This window comes from Hylobates moloch, unplaced genomic scaffold, assembly GCF_009828535.3.
Source record: "Hylobates moloch isolate HMO894 unplaced genomic scaffold, HMol_V3 SCAFFOLD_10, whole genome shotgun sequence".
Lineage (NCBI taxonomy): Eukaryota > Metazoa > Chordata > Mammalia > Primates > Hylobatidae > Hylobates > Hylobates moloch.
The window spans coordinates 49,073,542-49,096,554 of record NW_026652285.1 but is presented as its reverse complement, the minus strand read 5'-3'; the positions used below and the strand labels follow the sequence as shown (position 1 = coordinate 49,096,554).

General features: G+C 38.9%; 1 protein-coding gene across 3 annotated transcripts in view; it reads right to left on the bottom strand.

Annotated features, from left to right (window-relative positions):
• The window catches only part of PCSK5 (proprotein convertase subtilisin/kexin type 5), a 465,201-nt gene that overhangs the window by 319,703 nt on the left and 122,485 nt on the right, over positions 1–23,013 (bottom strand). For all 3 annotated transcript variants that reach the window (XM_032164318.1, XM_032164319.2, XM_032164320.1), the window contains exons 4-5: positions 12,208–12,351; positions 9,061–9,137 (exon numbers count right to left, since the gene is read on the bottom strand). In XM_032164318.1, the coding sequence (XP_032020209.1) occupies positions 9,061–9,137; positions 12,208–12,351 (221 nt within the window). The remainder of the gene's footprint in view (positions 1–9,060; positions 9,138–12,207; positions 12,352–23,013) is intronic.

The window sequence follows — 23,013 nt, the reverse complement described above, 5'->3', positions numbered from 1 at the left end:
ACTCAGAAGCTGTATGATATGAATAGCAGGGTAACCAATACCTAAACAATATTTTGGTAATGTTAAAATGAATAATCTATAAGCTTGAGGTTTTCTTTATTTTTCTCAGCATGCTCTTCTGGTAGCTGTACAGGGAGTGAAAAAAAATAAGCGCTTTTTTTCCCTCCTTGTTCAGCAACTAACCTGAGTGTTCACTGGCTGAGGAGATTTGAAAGTTCTTGGATGTCTTCTCCAATGTTTAGTAATGAAATAAACAAAAAACTGCTATTGCTGACCTCTAAAGGGCCTCAGTCTCTACCTCTTACATATTTCTACACATAAGGAAACAAGAAAATATAAGGATGCAAGAGAAGGTTAGAAGGGAAGATTAAAAGAGAAAGCTAATTAAATACACCTGTCTGGAAAACCTGTTTAAATGCTTAATCCATTATTTAAAAAGGATACTTATCTGTTTCCTTTACTGCAATTTCCATGTGCTGTAAAGGCCCCAAGAATTTGTGAGTGTGTTTTTTAAATAAGAAATTTAAATTCAAGCAACTATCAATTATTCATGTCAATAATACACTGAGTTAGCATAAATTACACTCATACTTCATTTGAACCTATAACATCAATCAGACCCTTTATCAAAACTGAAGTCCCCAAATCCAGAGAAGAACATACTAAAATTGGCAAAGAGAAAAACAAGGAGTTCTGAAGGCTGCATCATCATGATTATGAGTCTGGGAATAATTAATGCATTGTTTTACAAAGATGAATACACTGCAGATAACAGGTATATAGGAATTCAAGGTTAGATAATCATTTTCTATATTTACTTGGCTTTCATTAAAGAATAAACAGGTATTTAGACAATTGCCATGAATTTAGTTCATTCTCAGAGGTATTTAAACATTTTCCCTTTTATTCTACCAAAGATACCAGGCTAAAGAACAAACATACTCGCGTCAGTCAAGGGCCTATCAGGAAACACTGGGTTCTTTTATAATAGATAACCTGAGAAGAATTTATTCAAGGGGCTTGAATTTATCGACTTGAATTTAGTCAAGTGACTTCCCAAACCCAATGAGAAGCCAGAGGGCAAGACAGACAATTAATGCAGTCCCTCAAAGTCAGCCTTCCGGGATGCAGAGCAGAAATGGAAGGTCAGAAAAAAAGATATCTAGCACAAAGGCCCACTGCATATAACACCATTTAATAGGTCAGCAACTTCAATTCAGACACATTTTGCTCATTCATCTAGACGAACCAATCAAGGTCAGTACTCTTGTAATTATTCTAAGAAAGAACAAATGGACATTTTATATCCCAAACTAAACTGAAAATCAACTTAGTATATGTTCTTGCCTTTCTATTTCCTACTCTGGCAAATGTGACCCCATCTATGATTTTTAAAAAGTTTTATAAAAGAAATAACAAGTTCACAAGTGCTGTGAAACTGATTGAAGGGATAATCAGCTCATACCATGCGGGGTGAGGGAAGGCATCACTAGGAAAGCGACATGCATGGGAGGTGAAGAAGGAATTCTCTAAGTGTAGATGGTGGAAGGGTGAACAGTTGGAGCACAGTAGAGGAATGACACAAATCCTGTAGGGCTAACGATTGGAGGAGGAGGAAGAAGAGGAAGAGGATGAGGGGATACATAGAGTAGAATAGACTCAATAATAAGGAAGGGAATGGGTCCTGAAGAGTCTTGTATTTTTAACATGTGTCAAGATGGTAAAGGACTTTAATGTTCTTATTTTGGTTCAGAAATATCACTTAGGCAGCAGAATAGGGGAAGACCAGAAACAAGGAAACGATTTAGTAGACTCTTAACAAGGGTATAGGTAAGAAAAGGAGAATAAACATAGTGGCTAGTGTGGGTGGCTAGGGGTTTGTGTCTAAGGCTTTTGAGAGCTATTACAGAGGAGGAATTAATTGGTATGAATTATCAGGACTTGCTGACTAACAGTTGTTGAGATGAAGGGGAAGGGATGGCTGGCTTCTGGTCTGAAAGAAGCCTTTTCCTATTACACTGCAATTTTCTGTGGGAAGCCACTTTCCAGAACCTACACGATGATCAAAGATGTTACTTACTTCAGTGTAATGCATCATGAACCTGTACATATCGAAATGAATTTTCTAAAATATTTGCTGTAGGTTCTCTCATGAATATAAAATCTACGGCTGTTACTATGATCTGAATGCTTGTGTCCCTCCAAAATTCATGTGTTAAACTCTAATCCCTAACATGTTGGTGTTAAGAGGTGGGGCTTTGGGTGGTGGTGACTAGGTGGTGAAGGTGGAGCCCTAGTGAATGGGATTAGTGCCCTTTTAAAGAGGCCTGAGGAGCTTGTTTGCCCCTTCTACCATGTGAGGACACAACAAGAAGGCACCATCTCATGAGGAACGAGCCCTCAGCAGACAACAAAATGGCTGGTGCCTTGATCCCAGGTTCCAGAACTGAGCATTACATTTCTATTACTTATAAATTACCCGGTCTAAGTTATTTTGTTATAGCAGCCTGAACAGCTGTATATGGAAAGTGTCAGATTTTTTTTTTTCCACAATTGCATGTTTGGTATACATTAAGCCTCTAGTAATGTACACTTGTAGTCCATGTTATGTAAATTCATTTGATAATCATTGATCAAGTATCTACTATGTAGTATACTGTAGATGTTATTTTGCAAAAGTATTAGAGAAAAAAATTTGAAAATATTTGAAAATCAAATCCGCCTCTGATACTGGCCCTCATTTTCTTTGTTAAGTTTTGTCTGACCTACTAAGCTATAGGAAAACTTTATCTTAACATATTTGGCCAAATCCTTGGTACGAAGAAAAAATGTTTGTACTTGTTAAGGCCACAGACCTATAGTGTGTTTTTTTCCTCTAGTACTATTATAATAAGTTAACATATTTCCCCTATATGCAGAAAATGCTGACTATATCTATTGGTTGCTTTGGAACACTATCTCCTCACAACAGTCCTTGTCTACAGAAATGGGAAAGGGAAGGACACACTTTGGTTTCTGCAACATGGGAACACTCGTAAAACCAGAAATGATGTGTGAAAAGAAACGAAAGAACTAGAAGAAATTCACCTCCATTCACCCTGGTTAAAGCTTCCTTGAATCAGAGATAAGAAACAACATGAAAAATCTATTCCTTTTAGAAAATGAGTCTTTAACCCAGAGGTTGGTTTATTTTGAAAAGGAATTAGACTCTGGGCCCACATACCGCTCGTTCAAAACATAATGCTGTGGTTTCAACTCCTACTAAATGTTGCTATGACTTTTAAGCAGAGAACTTCTAAAAGGAAGTAACCTAGGGAAGGGCTGATCTAACTCAGACATCAATAATTCATTTTATTGGAAATAGGAGTAGTAGTATGAAATGCCAGCAGACCGTTTCATTTGTAGGGAGGCATTTTCTATTTTAAGCCTAGAACAATGCAGTCAGCTTTATTTGGCAAGCTAATATGAATGGAGGCAAAGCTGAATCGAAGGATGGGTTTTTCTGGTCTCCTCTAATCATGCTATTTCTTTAGCATCAGTTATCTAAGTCTGACATACCACCATTTGGGAACTTGCAAAAGTGACGAGAAAGGGATTTTTATAACTTTTGTACTTCAGAGGTGATTTCCTTCACTCCAAAGCCTTGGCACTAGAAATGTAATCATGCAAGTCTAAGACAGATGATTTGCATAGTTTTGAGGCTAGATCCTCTGTTAGTACTAAAAACCCTTCAGGCATTAGAGTTTCTTACTAAATTTTCTCCCAATTCAGCCCATTAATAATCTATATTATTTCATCACTGATTCCCCAGGTATTTAGCACAGAGCCACTCACCAAGCAGCATCTTAATGAATACTGCTTGAATGAATAAACAAACGCAGGCAAGTATGACATAATTCCAAATATGTTCTGAAGCCTACTGGTCTGATTGTTCAGTGAGGAGGCATTTGCATAGCACATGCCTCAACTTCCTTATTCTGATGATAATTACAAATTCCTCACCTTCACTATTTTATATCAAATTCAAGGATTCCTGCTCTACCAAGGGAGATGGGAAAATGGAATTAAAGAAAAGCAGATTTCCTGTAGATGGAAAAGAGTCACAGCTCCCAGCCCCAAGGAAGCAGACAAACCTATCTCAACTTCTAACCCTGGAAATAAACCTTAAGTCCCCCAAGGAAGCAGACAAACCTATCCCAACTTCTAACGCTGGAAATAAACCCTAAGTCTTAATTTAAATTTGAAGTGCTCATAGGCACACATATTTTGAGATAACTGTAATTTTTAACTAGTTATTTATCAAGAATTAGGTATATGAATAGAACACACAATTAAAATAATAACAACTGTAATTATGTAGCATCTATTATGTAGTAAGCTTGGTATTTTACACATTTTATTGATAATCTTTAGAGGTATTTTATTATTATTACTTTTTGAGACAGGGTCTCGCTCTGTCGCCCAGGCTGGAGTGCAGTGGCACAATCTTGGCTCACTGCAACCTTGACCTCCTGGCTAAAGCAATCCTTCTATCTCAGCCTCCCAAGTATCTGGGACCACAGGTGCATGCCACTACACCTGGCTATTTATTTATGTATTTAATAGGAACAGGGTCTCCCTATGTTTCCCAGGCTGGTCTCAATCTCCTGGACTCAAGTGATCCTCCTGCCTTGGCCTCCCAAAGTACTGGGATACAGGTGTGAGTCACTGTGCCCAGCCTAGAGGGAATTATTATTATGCCCATTCTAGAGACTTTTTAGAAAGTACTGAAAGCTCAGTCCTTAGCTCGAAAGACCATAAAGATAATCAAGGAGAGCCAAGGCTAAAAGTCAGCTCCTCTAAACTACAAAGCTACTCATTTCCTAACTCTAGGTGGCCACTATCCAAACAGAGTTATCCATCTGTGGATTCATGCTTAAAGATAGATCCACTGATCATATCCATTATTACAGTCTAATGAGCAAATCGGGCATTTTAATCCTAAATGCCTGACTACATGCTCTTGGTCAGCTGAGAAAAAAAATCAGGCAGAACTACTGAGAGGAGCTAAAGGTACATCTATACCCTCAGGGCACTGCTGACTTCCATAAAACAGAGGTAGGGAGTGCTGGTGTTATACCTGTGAAAATTCCATATTTCACTGTCAGGTTGGCAAACCTAAGCATACATTGGGAATAATGTCTGTGTCCTCCAACAATCAATCCCCCACTACACTCAATGAACCATGGCCAGTGCTTAGGATGGGTCAAAGCAGGACACCCTAGAATACCCCAGATGAGCACGACTGTCATGATTCTTCTTGAACAAGGGTCTTGGGAAGTGGCCAAGTTTAAAAGAAATCCTTAAGAAAAAAAAAAAGTTTTAAAAGGATAGTCTATAAAAAGCCATCAAAGCCAATACTCAAAGAATTGCCTTTACACAGTCTGTATTATAATACAGACTACAACACATATTCTGCTTCTTTAATGTATTAAAATCATGCAGGAAACATTGTTAAATATAAAAAGGTTTTTAACTTTCTTTTGGTTATACTCATATAAATGTTATTAGTATGTGTTATAAAATTGTATAAGATTCCTATAATTCTGATATGTCTCAATATATGTCATCAGTAATAATTATAATTGTTATGTTGGATTATTGTGTGTCACAGAGGTAACAAATTGCCTTGTCAATTGTGTCTTTGACTGTGGCTTCCCTAAAATATTTTTGTCATCCATAGATAATTGTTATCTTGATTTGGTCCTCTTTAGAAGACAGTTTTATAATCAGCTATAAAACTTTAACAGGTGCTCTTGAATGCAAGTTTCTGATAACTTTGGAGATTATGACATTAGAATAAAGGAAAAAAAAACTTTCAGGATTCTCATGGAGAGCTAAAATGTTTATGAATATCCAGCAGAACAGGAGTTAACTAAATGGACTGAACTAACAGAAAACTGAAGTAAACTTTTTAGATTTTTTTTTTTTTGCTTAAAGCGTTGCTGTTCCTTTTTGTTTTTCAGGGACAAAAACACTTCTTTTGAGCTATTTCCAGCTTTTAACAATTGAGTATACTCCTGTGAACAAAATTTAGAGCATGTTTGTTTCTCTCTACCTAATTTCTCCAGAATTTAGAAACTATTTTTGAGTATTCTTAACCTATGGCAATATAGTTGTTTGCATAAGTGCAATAAGAATGTTTTCTTTTGAACAGGACACAGTTGAGGAAACTGGTTATTTTACCAAGGCTTTGACTGGAATGGCATGCTTTCCTTTAAGGAATCAAACTTGACTTGCAAAGTGAATAATAGCCCCTTAGGAAAACTTGCCTCAAACCTTGCCTACATAGTTCCTCTACAGGGTTCCTGACCTGTGGTAAGTGAAGAATGTCACTTTCTGACAGGCCCAGGAGCCCCAAGTTACCTTGGGACCTCAAGAGGAAAGAAATTTACCCAACTCATAGGTATTGGAGGGTACAAACCCATGGCTGGGCTTGGCTTTAAAAAAGTCTTATCTGAGATTCCTTATGGAACACAGTTCCATCAAAGCCAATTTAAAAAGTCTATGTGAAAAATAATTATTCTTGCTGCACCTTAAGCAAATAATCAGGTCAAGTATAAAAAAACTAAAGTTTATTGGCAAACAAATCAGTCCTATCATGATTTGTTTTAATAAAAATAAGGACTGGAAAGAGAGAAATTATGTTCCAAAAACTATAGTATACCTGTTAGTTGTTTTTGAGTTTTTATTTTTATTTTTCTTCAATTTAAACTAAATCCTAAATTTTTGGTGGACTGTAGGTCCCCAGACTAATGCTTTCAAATCTTTACTTTTGAAACTGGGAATTGCACTCCTTATCCTAAACTCATTATTTACCTTATAGTACACTGTCTGCTTAAATGCTGTACTAAAACTATAGATGAGAATACTCACATCTTTGTCATGAAAGCCTTGGAACCCAGCCTGGCCTGTGTGAGTATGGTCAGACAGCTCAGACAGCAGCAAAGCGGTTCTGCTCCTCTCACCTTGGGTCAACACCTACCCCACTATGCCCCCATCAGCAGGAAGAAGCCAGAGTGATCGATGGCCTTTTCCCATCTTCATAGGCCACACTTTAAGAATAAGGTGCTATGAAACCCAAAGGGAGGGACTGGAATCACCTTCGCAAAAATTATAACTGAGAAAATTATGACGCTGGAAGAGATCAGACCCAACCGACTCCTCCATCTTGCTTCTAACTTTTAAGCTGTCCTTGTTCATTCCTGGGTGTGGGCCAAACTAAATTTGGGAAGAAATTCAGTTTGTGGTTTAACCCTGAAACAAAACTGATAATAGCCCTCTCCTGAAAAGACTCTCTTCTTGGCTGGGGACCAGTCTGCCTTTGAGGACTAACAATTAGCTATTCGATTAGAAATGACAGTTTAGGGGTCATGCAGCCTCTGGCTCCGAGAGTGGGAACTCCCCAAATTGCTCCTGGGGATAACATCACTGTTGTAAAACCTAAGATCAGTGCTTGAGGTATTTTGCAGACCCTGCACTCGATGGATCAGCTGACACCACCCAGACCGGTAATCTGGCTCAACCATTTCCGCTATCCCATCCAGGAACAGAAGATGGCAAGAAAACTTCACTTCAGCCCCCTATGATTCCATCTCCAACCTGACCAATCAGCACTCCCCACTTCCTAAGCCCCTACCCACCACATTATCTTTAAAAACTCTGATCCCCATATACTTGGGGAGGCTGATTTGAGTAATAATAAAACTCCGGTCTCCAGCACAGGCAGATCTGTGTGAATTACTCTTTCTCCACTGCAATTCCCCTGTCTTGGTAAAATAGCTCTGTCTAGGCAATAGGCAAGGTGAACCCACTGGGCAGTTACAGTAAGTCTGAAAGAAAACTACCCAGTTTAATGTAGGTCTCTCTTTTTGCTTGGAAGTTCTGGAAAATTCTACCTATAGCAATTAGTGTATTAATGCTTTCACCACTGAATCTGATCTAGAAGATTTACTTGGTTGTTCATGTCAACCAACAGCATGTTTCTACAGTTATTTTGTTAAGCTTTCTTTGTAGACAGTAAAGAAAAACCACATAGGTACAGTGACAGTTTTCTAGGTCATATAGTTTTATCTAAACTTACTGACTTAATCAAATAAACCTAGTTGAGAAATTTTTTTCCCTAAAGAAAAAAGCAGATTAGAAATAACAAAATAAATGGGCTAAACAGTTCTCTTTGCAACTTCAGTGCATGTAATGTAAATAAAACATGTAAATAAAAATTCAAATGAAAGTATCTAAATTACAGCATTATCCTGAGGAGCTTCATAGTAAAAGAGAAAAAAGTTAATGTGATTTAGAGATTAGAAATATCTACTAATATTGTAAGGAATCTGGGTCATTATGTAAGCAAGAAAACCCATTCTCTCTTACTTGCCTGAGGAATGTTAGAATACTCTGTTATCAAATGTTGATTTCCATTCACTAAAAACCACAGTAGTAAATGGAAAGCATAATTGTGGTTAAACGGGTTTCTGTGGCTCTTGCCTGGGCTGGGGGGAAATAAGGAAGGTAATGCCTTCTTCAAATGGCAATAATCCTTCTAGGTATTTCAGGTATATCAGTGAAAAACACAATAACTACAGAGGAGAGAGGAGCAAAGGAGGTGTCAAGAAACGCTCGGGTAGAGACTTCAAATGCAGTATTCAATCATGTGTTGAATTTAACAGAACAAAGTAATTCTTTTGGGAGGTACTTTGCTTGGCCTCTCTCTTCACCACCCCTGTCCCTAAACAAATGGCTCACAGGGCAATTACCACGTGAGGGGTCATCTCTTAGTTCCAGTCTCAAGATTTGGAAATGCTGAGCCATTCCCCAGGGCTCTCTCTGCAACCATTCTTTCTATATGGACCACTCCTTTTTTCTTACTCAGAGGCTTCAGTGGAAAGACACTTATTAATCTTGGAGCAAATTAGGAATCATATGTCATCAAGGATTTTGAAGAAAATACTTCCCTCAGCACGAGCAGAAAACAAAGCTCCTTGCCAGCCACATGCCAGCCACCCCTCACTTGGGCCTTACTTGTTCTCGTTGCTTGCATCATAACGAGGCATTGGGTCCAAGTCATTCCCATTCACGTCGCAACTTGCCAGAGCATCCTATGGCCACAGAGGAGAGAGCAAGGGAAAGGAAATGGACATTCATTAATTAGCCATTGACCCACAGGCTCATGCATTTTTAAATACATTTCTGCCAGAAAGTAATTAGGTTAACTAATACACTCACGGTTCGGTGGTGTCAGGATGCCTTAGGGAGGCAGTGCTCGTTTGGTGATAATTAGTGCTGTATTTTTCCCCCTTAAGGTGAAGAAGAACTCTACACAGACCAAACAAGTGCCTGCACTTTTTCCCCTCATACCTAGAATGACCCAGTTCATGAAACGTATATCTTTCAAAGACATCCTTATTACTACCTTTTCTCTGAGGTACGCCTTGACTACCTAGGCACAAAGTGATTTATTCTCCATAGACTCTCTCCCTATTCCTTACTTGATTTCTTGAGCTTGCAACTTCCTTATCACAATATAGATTTCAGAAGACAAAAATCATTCACATATCATTGGCAAGCCAATTAAAAATCAGTATTCGATCTTTATCATGTCAGGTATCTTGGGACCGCTATTAGACAACCCTCGTCTGGTTTCAGGTATTGTATCTACTATAAAGGAGTCCATAATTTAGACATTCTACTAACAACCATCGGCTTTTGGACCAACCAAAATGATGAACAGTTTTCGTACACTAAGATTTCAAAATGAGGAAATAGTATCTCCAAAACCAAAGCTGGATTTGCTTGTTTGCTTTTAAAACTGATTGTGAAAAATATCTGCATTACTGAAAAAAAAATTACTAGATTGTTACAATTGATCAAATTTATGTCACTGTAGCCAGCCTAATTTAACATGCTTTGAATTTTCTTTGATTGACTGATTAATTGAAACAGGGTCTTCCTCTGTCACCCAGGCTGGAGTGCAGTGGCGTGATCACGGCCTGGCTCACTACACCCTGGATCTCCCATGCTCAAGCAATCTTCCTGCCTCAGCTCCTGAGAAGGTGAGACTACAGGCAGGTACCACCACACCCAGCTTTTTTTTTTTTTTTTACTATTTTTAAAATTAATTATTTTGGTATTATAAAAATTCAGTTAGAGCTATTTTTCATAATTTGGTTAGAACTCCTGAGGGGCATTCATTTTAGTATAGTAGAACATTTTTATAGCACTTCTGGTTATTTGAGTACTTAATGAATGCTTACTTCAAACATGGGCACAATTTCTGCCCTATGTCTTTTTCAGTTAAATTTCCTAAGAAAGATACAAGAGTATAAGGAGGGAAAAGAAGTCTCAGAGGGAATACAAGAGATTAAGACCACAAATATATGGGGTCACTACAATAATTTGGCAGAAGTTTCTTTCTCTTTATGTTAGGTGGCTATAAGAAACATATGTAGATAAATAGTATAGGAATATAGATGCAGGGTAAAATGATGACTCAATATCTTACTATCAAATGAAAAATGGGCTGCTACCTCTTTCTAGCCTGGAATAATGTGGTGTTATTGAGACCCCTTCTCTGGAGTATAATTTGGCTTATTTTCAATTCTGGTGGTCTGTTGAGTGGCTTGGTCTCTCTCTCTCTCTCTCTCTCCTCATTTTTTTACTTTTATTAGAGATGAGGTCTTGCTGTTTTCCAGGCTGGTCTCAAACTACTGAGCTCAAGCAATCCTCCTGCCTCAGCCTCCCAAAATGCTAGAATTACAGGCGTGAGCCACTGCACCTAGGCTGAATGTTCTTATAGTTTATTATTATTCCTAATTTCAATATTCGTGAAAGTAAACACTATCTTGATTTTCTGTCTTTATCAAAGGCTCCTCTTTCTGAAAATAACTTTTAGTACATAGAGCCTGAAATGTTTCGGGCAATCAAGTAAAATATACATTGTATATACAGGTGGTTTAAGTTCCTGCTTCTTGTGCCAAGGAGGCTCTGCAGACCGGCTAAGTGTCCTTTGGAGCACCAAGGCTTCAGAGTGTATCTAATGTATCTTACTAATTTTACTGATAAGGAAAAAGAGGCCCGAAACAGAGGACCAACCAAAATGATAAACAAAGTTTTCCTATGCCAAGATTTCAATATGAAGAAACAGTATCTCCAAAACCAAAGTTAGATTTGCTTGTTTGCCTTTAAAAGTGATTAAACAAATCCACACTGGAAGGAACCCAAGTCTTTGATACGTTACCCAACGTGCTTTCTCTTACCCACCAGGTCCAACATAAAGACATAAAGAAGAACCGAGAGGGCACCAATCATGCTAATTGCACAGATAATTCTGGAGAATTTTTTCTCAAGAGGAGAAAATGAAAAACATAAAAGACGGCACTCACAATTACAAGAGTGCTATTTGTATTTAGTCAAATACATTCGTATGCAGTGGGGAACAGCAGCATGCTGTAAAACCCTCTTCACGTGTGACAAGAAAGACATCTCTGCTGGGGCACAGGCAGCCATAGTTTCTATTCTTCTATCTGACCATGGATAACTCACTTCAGTCTTCAGGCTACAGTTTATTCTCCTGTCAAAGGAGGAGACTAACCTGAAGTTCCTTTTTAGCTTTAAAATTCTATTCTGTAAAGAGACAGTTTATCTGAGTGCACTTAGATGCAGCAACTGAACCATTTTGTTCAAATGAGAACTAAATGAATTTGTGGTTTCTTCTTACGAAAGGAATTGATTCCAACAGACTACTGGGAGGCCGATCATTACTGTCCTTTAAACAAAAAGAAGAAGCAGAGAGAGAAAAAGACCAGCAGATAACTGGAGAAAAGTTCCAAGTACATTTTTCCCCATAAAAGAAACAAAGAGTATTGCCTGGCTGGTTGGATAAATTGTTGAGAACAGCGAATGTTGCTGGTAGCAGATGGTGTGGTGGTGGAGTTTCTGCTACCTTATTGCTTTCTTTTTGTAAGTCAGAACATCAAAGGCACTGGAAAGTTGAAAGGGTTATCTCATGCTTCCTGTATTCAAAGAATTCTCATCTTTTACCAGAGAGAAGCAAAACACAATACCCTATTGTATGTTGCCACATTTTTCAGTAGCTATCCACCTTATTGGTAATCCTGAGTTTCTCTGTTTCCCAGAAGGAAAGACCTTCCAACCACAGCATACACTCACGTAGTTTTGCATCAGATCTGGATGGGTTCTCTCAATTCCGTCATCCAGGATAGTGACCACAATGTTCTTTCCCGTGTAGCCTCTCTTCCAGGCTCCTTCGATATTCATGTCAGACTGGCAGGGATGCGTATTGTCACTGCAGTGCTGAAAGAAGAAGAGCATGCTGCAAGATTACTAAATGGTGAGGAAACTGGAGAATTACCTATTTCTTTCTTTCTTTTTTTTTTTTTTTTTTTTTTTTTTTTTTTTTTTTTTTTTTTTTTTTGCTCTACTGCCCGGGCTGGAGTGTAGTAGTGTGATGAGCTTACTGTAACCTCAAACTCCTGGGCTTATGGGATCCTTCTCCCTCAGCCTTCTGAGTAGCTGAGACTACAAAGGCACACCACCATGCCCAGCTAACTTTTAAATTTTTTGCAGAAACAAGGTCTTGCTTTGTTGCCCAGGCCGGTCTTGAACTCCTGGCCTCAAGCGATCCTCCCACCTCTGCCTCCCAAAGTGCTGGGATTACAAGCGTGAGCCATTGTGCCTGGCTCTACTTCTTAAGATAATGCATTAAATTAGCGGCAATTTGGCACATTGTCTGCTAGTGTAGAAACATAGATCTCCAGCATGAACAAGGGAAGAAGATAGGAAGGAAAGATGTGGGAAAAGCAAGCGAAACAGAAATCTCTCCGCCACCAGCTCTGACCTGTTCTGATACCGTAAGTCTTTTGGAAAAGCATAAATTAAATAAAGTGTATCTCAGCAGCAGAAAAATGGATGTATCATTTTATTGTTAACATGTTTTAATGACATACAAATAGGCATCATAGCATTTCATTTATAAATCCAAACCATGTCACTGAAGAACATATACTTTATAATTTCTCAAACACGCGCCTAGAAGCCCATCCAGCTACAAATGGAACCACCCAGGCAGCTTCTGTACAGCAGCCAGATGTGTGTGCTCCTGTGAAAAACCCATGGGCGAGAAAAAAAATAACTGGTTCTCCACACTTCTTTCACTAAATTAACAATGGCTATTGTACCATAATTTGTAGGCAGTAGACAAATTCATCCAGCACTATTTCTTTGAGAAGGAAAAGAAGAATAGTGCCAAGTACAGAAAGGTGCCCTACACAGGACAATGTGTGTGAAGGCTTCGAGGGGCAGGCTGTAAAACATGGAACCTGAGCTCATTATATACAGTAATTTCATTCTGCAATGGCTACAACATACAAACATTCTGAAAAACAAATTAAGGCAGCAGCTTTTCCTGACATAATTTACTAGCATTCATCGAACCCACACAATTGTTCCTTTAAAGTCCATCTCTTTGAAATATCCCTCTGTGTGATGTTGTTTTCCAGGTTCTTAAGACTCGGGAGAGGAACAAAAGAGGAGAGCTGTGCTGCTACATAATTCCATAGCAACACAAGCCACCCCAGGTCTTTCCCCATTCACTACTTTCTTCCTGCATTGTAACAAATAGTTCAGCATATCGGGAATAGAAGAGAATAGAAGCTTAATATGCCCTAAATACAATGGAGACTTCACTGCCATGGATTCACTTAGCACACACTTCACTGAGTACCTACTATAATTAAGAAATTATAAAGTATATGTTCCTCAGTTACCTGGCTTGAATTTATATGCTAGGGTATGGCTGTGCACAAGGCAGATGAGGTCCCTGTCCTAAAGGTGAGACACAGAAGATAAACCACCAAATAAACAAGACCATTCAGAGAGCTCCCTGTGTTTTAAAGGCTCCTTGTGTTTTAAACACTGTGATATGATGGTGAATGCTGAGGGATCTGAGTACACCACTTTAGATGAGATGGTCAGAAAAAAGACTCTAGTCTCTGCAAACGTGAAATGTGAGAAGGAGATGGTCTGCCCAAGAGCCTAGGGACAAGTGTCCTGGCAGAGGACACAGCAAAGCAAAGATGGTAAGGCAGGAAAGAGTTCAGCGTATCAAAGAAAGAGAAAGAGGATGGGTAGGATGGGTATCGTTGGAGCTTAGAGAACAGGGCGAGAATGGCACAGAAGGCAGAAAGTTAGAAGCGGAGGCATGGTCAGATCATTCAGGGTGTTGTAGGCCACAACTCGGCTTTTATTCCAACTACATCCTAAGCGGAAGCTCCTTTCCAAACCTCATCCCTTACAGGTGCTTCCAATGCCTCTGAAATAAATTTGTTAATTAATTTATTCCCCAAATGAGACTGCCTGTTGTTGAGTGTTATAAATACATTTGAGTAGTTTCAAGGATTCATTCTAAGAAAGGGTGCACCCACGTTTTTATGACAGACAACACTGATTTCCTAGAGAACAGGGGCTTCTACAGTTTTATGAACATTTGTATCTTTCCCCCATCTTCCTGACTTCTTTCTGGCACTTGAGGCCCCGAACACACACACTCTACTATTCTGCTCTACTAACCCGAATTCTCTCTCCCTCGTGCCTTCAGTTTTTGGGGCCCAGCTCTGGACCTACCTCTTAACACATAGCCTTTTTCAGCCTACTTGTCTTTTTCTCTTCTCTGAACTTAGAAATACACCCCCGCAACCCACACACACACTTTCTCTCTCTCTCTGTCTCTCCCTCTCTCTCTGTTCTATGCAATCCAACACCGACCCAGTGAATTCTGCCAAACTGTTGTTGACTGTTGAATCTTGGGTGTGAATTTTGTCTCCCTGACTCTAAGCCCTTAGAAGACCATGCAATAAACTAAGTCTGACCTAGGATTTCAAAAATATTGGCTAATTATATCCCCAAAATGGGGGCATATTCTCAACTTTATTTCTACTATGTGTACTGCACTGACTTCTTCCAAGATACACAGCCAGCTAACATTTGGTTAACAAAGATTGATTAAAAAAAATAGTGTAGATTTCTGAAATGCCTCCGTTTTTCAGAAGCCTCATTCTGGCCAAGAGTTTTTGGGCCTCTCCTCACCAAATATTTTAATTTAACACAAAGCAACCTTGACAGGTTTTTATTCCATTCTCCTTTCAAAACCTGCCGGGGCCACCTGCGGTATCGATTGTGACATGAAGTCATGTTAATGTGGCCAAGAGGTGGGCTGGAGGAAGAAAATGCACAGGAAATGGGTAACCCACAAATGGGATAACCGGCCTGGAGTGGAGGGATGCTGCCTGAAATTGTAATTACGAAAATTGAAGAAAACCAGCCGTCTACGGAAAACATGTGTGTTAAAAGAGAAGCAACTAGGTTCCTTTCTTCCACCTCTGCTTCTGTTGAATCTGACTTTACCATTAAATATTCTTGTACCACCTTTTTGCTTGTTTTCTTTATATACATCACCATGGTAGGAGGTGAAAGAGAAGAAATATCCAACTGATGCTTTCATACGGATAATCTAATATAGCAAGCAACCAAAATACAGATGACAAAAAGGAATGTTAAAGCCTAGGGTGTCTTTTGCAAATGTGAGTAATAAGGTCAGAGGGCATTTAAATCAGAACCCTGAATCCTGAATGTGGATCTTCGACTTTTAATGCATTTCAAGTGGCCCAGGCTTCCAAATATGTTTCCAATGTAGTTGTTTCCTATACCTCAAGAATCCAGAGACCAAAGGCTATGGGAAATACTGATGTCACCCAACGCTGACCAGAGATGAAAATGAGTTCATTTCCTTAACTGCCTAGTTGAAATGGTCTTTAAACTAGGCCCTATTTACTTGCCAGGAATCTATGTTACAGCAGCACCCAGAGGCAAACGGAACACATATTAGCCATGATTCCCTCATACATCATCAACCATGGTGAGAAGGTCTCTGCCAGAGCTGGAACTAAAGAAGAGTGTCTAGAATTGTGTTACCACACACGCAGCCCACAGCCTGGTGTTCGCCAAAGGGGCCGGTCAGAAATTTCCAGCATATTTGAAGCTATTGCAAACCACATATGTGCACAGTATATGCAAGATAAATATAGTAAATGTAGGTATTTTCAGTTCTGAATAATGCACTGTACTTCAGTGATGGTCTATTAAGTATTTAGAAAGGACACTGGACACATAAAATGGAAAATACCCTGAAGAAACAACCATTATCACAAGGTCTCCACTTTCTTATCCATATCAGTTTGTACTTTTTTAGGAATGAAATTTTAAAGACATTGTCCTGTGAGTTCGAGAAATGGCCTTTTCCATACCAGGGTTATGAGCTATTCTGCTTATAAACCACTCTGGGTGTGTCCACTTCTCTTGGGTCTTCATAAACATCTCACAGCTCAATGAAAGATAGTTTATACCCCAAATAAACACCTTTATTATGTTCTCATCATCATCATTTTAAGACTGAGGTGGGAGGTGCTGGCAGGGTTTGTGGGTGGGAGGGCTTTCGGTATTATATTTTTTAAATTTCTCTAAGTTCTGAGGGTCTCCAATGAACTGCCAATTTAAATGCTGTCAATAATCTGCTAACAATGAAAACATTTGTTGTTCATTATTATTGATACAGTGGCTTATAAGACTTCATCTCCGACTATACAACATTAACAAGAAAATAAAATTAAATATACAAAAACCTGCTTTACAGACAAATGAAGACACACATCTAATCAACTAGGTAAAGGGTACATATACTTGAAATTCTTTGTAAAATTTGGAGTTCAGGAGTTGTTAGAAGCTAAAGAAAAAAAAAGAATTGATACGCCTTAAGTGAAAATATAGCTACCATTTACTAGGTCCTTACCATGGCCAAGCATTTTACTAATCACTTTATCTGGATTACCATCATTTAAATTTACAACAACCATTTGCAAGAGGTACTTTTGTCATTTGCTTTTAACAGATAAAGAAAATGAGACTAGGTAACCTTCCAGAATTCAAACAGCTGGCCAGTGTGAAATTAGGATTCAAACCCAAGCAGTCTGACACCACAGCATAGGACTATGTAACGCTTGTGTTAAAACTAAAACAGAAAGGGCTTAGAGCAGGGCCAAAAGCAAGCAAATTCAGATGAGGGTAGATAAGGAGGAGATAAGGCGTGGATGTTGGAGAAAGGTTCCAGTAAAGAAACTCAAATAACAGAAATCACTCTGGCCTTAGCACTTTGATGAGTACCTTCAAGTGATAAAGTGGAATACAGTTAAGACCTTAGAGACCTAATTTTTCCTTATTCCATCACATCTTTCTGGAAACACCAAGTTTATATTTGAAAATTTTCAGCAACAGGAAATTCACTTCTTTATTAAATAGGCAATAAAGTGCTGGTAAATCAGTTCTTTAGAATAGCAGTCCCCAACCTTTTTGACACCAGGAACTGGTTTTGTGGAAGACAATTTTTCCACGGATGTGGGGTGGTTTCAGGATGAAACTGTTCCACCTCAGATCATGGGGCATTGCTTAGATTCTCATAAGGAGCATGCAACCTAGATCCTTCGCATGCGCAGTTCACAACAGGGTTCGTGCTCCTCTGAGAATCTGAAGGCGCTGCTGATTTGACAGGAGGCGGAGTTCAGGCAGTAATGCTCACCTGCCACTCACCTCCTGCTGTGCAGCCCAGTTCCTAACAGGCCATGATCAATACTGGTCCGCAGCCCAGGGCTTGGGGAGCCCTGCTTTAAAAAACAGCCCTTATGTATTAGTGTTTCCCAATTTCCACAGTGTAAATACTCGCATCATGGCTAGTTTTAAACTACCACAACTGCAAAATTTCTAAATGTGTAACAATCAATGTTCATGACTTACAGAAGGTGGATCCAGGGTACCACTGGAAATAGCCTGCTATGGTTAGTCCTGCTCCATTTCTGATTAAGTCGTGCCTTCCAATGGATCTGAAATCTGCTTCTCAGCACTTGGGAACTACCCACGGCTCCGTTCTCCCCTTTGCAGTTTCAGACAATAGTTTCACTCCCTCATGCATTTTTTTTTTTTTTTTTTTTTTTGGAGGAGACCTTCTTTAACCTTTCCCTCTCAAGATTACCTTTTAAAAATGAACATTTGACATGTGTGAGGAAGGCCGTAAGTTGATGGGTTCTTTTTGAGGTATACGAAGTAGAGATTCTATACCTCCAAAACTGCAGGTGCCTTTACAGATTCTTGGAAATACAAATCAAGGTAGTTAAGTCCTAAGATGTTTATTACAATACTTAATGAGTCAATTTGATGGACTTCAAATCTTTAGTTATCACACACACACAATTGCCCCCAGACGAAACAGATGCTCTGTCCAATTATTCAGAGGATGATTATTCAGTCTGTGGATTATCCAGAAATCCCATGGAAGCCCAATACATTTCAACACCACCAAATTCAGCAGAGCAGATAAGGAGGTGAGCTAAAGGGAACTGGGCAGAGGAGAGTTGGAATTCTACCTCTGCTACTTTCCAGCTGTATGACTTGAGTGTCAAGTCACCTAAATTCTTAAAACCTCATCTGTAGTTTGAACACAGATAATTGCTATGAAGATTAAAGAAGATAAAGTACATAACAATTGGTGGCTGTTATGATCATGCTACTGTTGATGGCAGCACCTATATAGGGGCAACAGCCTTCTTATAATTTAGGGAAGAAAATTTTAGTTTTTTTAAAAAAGGAGATTGATTATCATAAAATAAGGAGAGGATGATTTTCTTCATTGTCTGGAGGGATAGATTGGCAAAGTTGAAAGGGCAATTGATCATTTGTAAGGTTAGCTCAGATGACCTGAATTATTTTACATTTGAGGTCGTGGGCTGGAACTGGGAAATGGAGCCTGGGGATGGGGTGCACAAGGAAGAAACAGCATGCAACGTCCTTTTGGCACACTGGTCAAACGTTTTTGGTATCCTATAAATCATCCTTTTTACTCCACACATTTATACCACTATTCCAACTCTGCTAGAACTATGGTCCCCATCTACTATGATACAGTCTTGACATAAGATCATTTCTCAGTTAGAAATGTTAAGAGCATCAGACATAATGCCAAGGGAACATCAGAAAATAGTGGAGGTTGAGAGAAGAAGGCTGTGATCTATAAGATATGCTTATAGAGAGGAAAGCAGAATAAATCCCGTTCCAAAATTCTACTCATAATTGAGGGTTAATAAATCAAAGCATAGAAGTCGAAGTATAACTAGATGGTCTTTAGCTTTAGTTAAGTGGATGGCATTTCTCATTTGTACATTTTGTGACCCTCTTTGAATCTTTCCAAACCTGACCCATCGTGCATTAGAAACTTTCAGTCTTAAAACCATTTAACAAAATAAAAACCAAGAAACCAACAAACACATCTTGTGTCACCTTTAAGGAATCTTTACAAGTCTCATATTAGTGTATGGAGAACCGGTTTCCATTATATTACCCAGCCTTGGTGGTAAACCATGTTTTATGCTTCTACAAGTTAGTGGGCATTTCTGAGGCTCCAAGAACAAGCTCATCTTTTATATGGATAGCTCTCTGGAGCTGCCAGGGTTCACACCAACCTCAAGTACCTCAGTTCAAAAAACTGACTTAGGCTTCAGAAATCTAGGTCTGAAACCATGGCCTCCATCTCTATTGTCACTTCTCCTTCTCACTTACTACATTCCAGTCACCATACTGGCCATGACACTGTCCCTATTGTTAGGTCCTTGAAGTCTAGTCCACGCAACAGACAACCAATTGCAAAAAATTGTTCATGAGTTACAGAAAGTGGATCCAGTGTACCACTGGAAACAGCCCACTACGGTTGGTCCATACCTTTACCAAGATGGAACATATCCTCTCCATCCCCCACTTGCCCTCTGGCAATACATGTTAGGTATCATTAACACAGTTTGTCAGGATACTGTGGGAACATGGAACCCAGTCAGGGGGAAGTGTAGGAAGGCTAAGAGAACTTTCTTGAGAACATAACATTTAAACTGAGCCCCTAATACAAGCTGACTAGCCAAAGGGCAAGTCAGGGATGAAGAATGTAAGTTCCATCTTGGTAAAAGTATAAAATAATCGTAGTGAGACTGGAATGTTAAAGGAACTTAAGACAGTCAGTATAGCTGGAGAATACAGGTTACAAAAGGTGAGGTGAGGTGGGAGATGAGAAAAATGGGAAGAGCTGGGGCTGGAGAGGTGAGGAGGGCATGGTTTGCTACATAGCAAAAGCTCACTAATGTTTAAGGTTATCAGTCTAAGGGAAGTTGGCCAAACCAGATGGGCAGGAGAAAATCCATGCATCAAGTTGAAGCCGCTTCTCTGAGAGTTGGCTGTAAAATTGGGGAAGAAAGGCAATGAGAACACCTAAATTTTTCCAGTATATGATTCTAAAGCAAATTCTAAAATCCCTGGGCATTCCATTGAACACTCTTTTCAATGAAAGCCCAGTGTTTTTCTGCTCACCCATCCACCACTCTTCATATTAGTCATCTTTGGTTATATACGTGTTTTATCTTCCTAATGAAATTACAAGCCACTTGTGCTGTATTATTATTATATATTTATAATCTTTAAAGTTCATAATAAAAATACTCAATAATTCATAAATCAATATTTTGTGAGAGGGCATGATGGTTAGTTTTATGTGTTACTTGACTGGGTTAAGGAATGCCCAGAGAGCTGGTAAACAGTATTTCTGGATATGTCTGTGCACGTGCTTCCAGAAGGGATTAGCGTTTGGATAGATTGAGCTAGTAAAAGAAAACTGTCCACACAATGTAGGTGGGTATCATCTGATCTGTTGAGGGGCAGAATACAACAAAAAGTCAGAGGAAGAGTGAATTTGCTTTCTCTGGTAGAGCTGAGACATCCATCTTCTCCTGCCCTTAGGCACTGTTGCTCCTGTTTCTTCTGTCTTCAGATTCAGACTGGGACTTACACCCTTTGCTCTCCTGGTTCTCCAGCCTTCAGAGCTTGGACTAGAACTATTGGCTTTCCTAGGCTTCCACCTTCCAGATATCAGATCTTAGGACTTCTCAGCCTCCATTATCACATGAACCAATCCTTCGTGATAAATCTCTCTCTCTCCCTCTCTTCCTCTTTCTTCAGATATATAATACAGGTAATATAATACAGGTAATAAAGAAGGTGTAAATAAGATGTAGAAATCTTCATCTTCTGCACATTAACTCATAATGGGGCATTGTCAATGTAAAGGTCTAAGAAAGAACATAGGGAATGTGCAGGGACCGAAGCCTTCACAGGGAATTCTATGAGAAGAGAAGACATTCATTTGGGGTTGTTGATTATTCTAATATGCAACTAACAAAGTTCAGTCCTCCTGGCAGAAGTCAGAAGGGCGGTAACATAGCAACAGGTGGGCTTATAGGTCTGGTGGGAAATTTCTGCTGTCGAGAGGAGCTCAGGGATGCAGAAGTTTGTTTGGAATAACACAAGGCATGACAGAAGCGAATTCTGTTCAACTCTCCTCTGGTTTTGGTATATGGTTCAATTTGAATATTGTTTTCCTTTTGAGGTCACACAGCAATTCCATCATAAGTTGAGGAGAAATTCAGTTTTGCCAAATGACTTTCTTCCTGGCTGACTATGAATCAAAAATCAAATATTTCTTAACACATTACCCTCTCACACAAATTGTGTAATTAGTATATTAGTTAATCATGTTTGCTTATGGATGATCTCAACTAAAATGTTTTCCTTAAGCGCTTATATGCCAAGAAACAATTCCTATGCTGGAGCTCATAAAAATAAATTTTAGAAGCAACTGAACTGCATTATTTAGTAATTATGGGAACATGAGCAGTAAGCAGCTCTCGTTCTTTTCTAAAATGTAATTTTTTTGTTTCTATTCTTTGCAAAATTCTGCTTGCACAGAACTCTTCACTCTCTTGGTCCCCTCTGAGCATAAATCTGCTCAGAAACCTCTGCCTCCTCTCTGTTCACTGAGGTCTCAGGAAGCAGTTCTCATAGAATGGAGTACTTTTTCCTTTTTAAAAAATGAGTAGAATGTGGTGTGGCTTGGATAAGCACAACCAACGGGCTTCAGTTCCTAGTTCTTTTATTTCTTCAAAGTCACACACAAAAAGAAAGGTTGAGAAAAAATTATGGGAAATAATTTTTTTTCTAATGTTGGAGACATATAGGGTCAAGGAGAGGGAATTTAAACATCATTTGAAAATACTGAAAAACAACTTTATTAATATGTCATCTTTCTTCATTTATATTGCTTCAAAAATGACAATAATCTCAAGCAATACAATGGTAGCTATTTTTTAGATGAGAAACCAATCCATTTTTCAGTTGAGCAAATCAAGCAGCACAGGGATATATTTATACAATATCCTCCCAAACCTTCATTCATTCTGCGATCCGCTTTTGACAACATAATCATTATCTTTTCAATGAATGAGTGAACAGACGAATTAACAGACAGACAGACAAATAAATAGAAAAGCATACACAATTTACTCTCCAAGTCCTATCACATTTCAATGTCTCAAATTTTTACTGAAGGCTACACCTCTTTCCAGGACTCTGCAGAACTTCTGAACAGTAAAAGCCACCTCAGCTTCCTTAAGTCAACCCCTAAAACTCCTATAGTTAAGATGCTTTCGAGGGATATTTTCAAAGCCAAGTCACACAGGTGGCATATATATGAAAAGAAGAGGACACAGAGGCATGGAAGAGGAAGAGAGGATCAAATGCACAAAACAATGAAGCTGTGCACATTCAAGTGATGGACACGTGATCATTAAATAGTCTTGGCCCCTCTAAGAACAAGAACCACTTGATATGTCCTAGTAAAATACAAGTTTAACCTGTTTAAACTCAACAGAGAGCAGCAGACTTTTGGTATTAAACATTAACAGTGGTCCCCTAATTTCTGTCTCAAATTAAGGTGCTAAGGTAGATACCTTAAAGGACAAAAAAGGCTTCTAAGTGCATTGA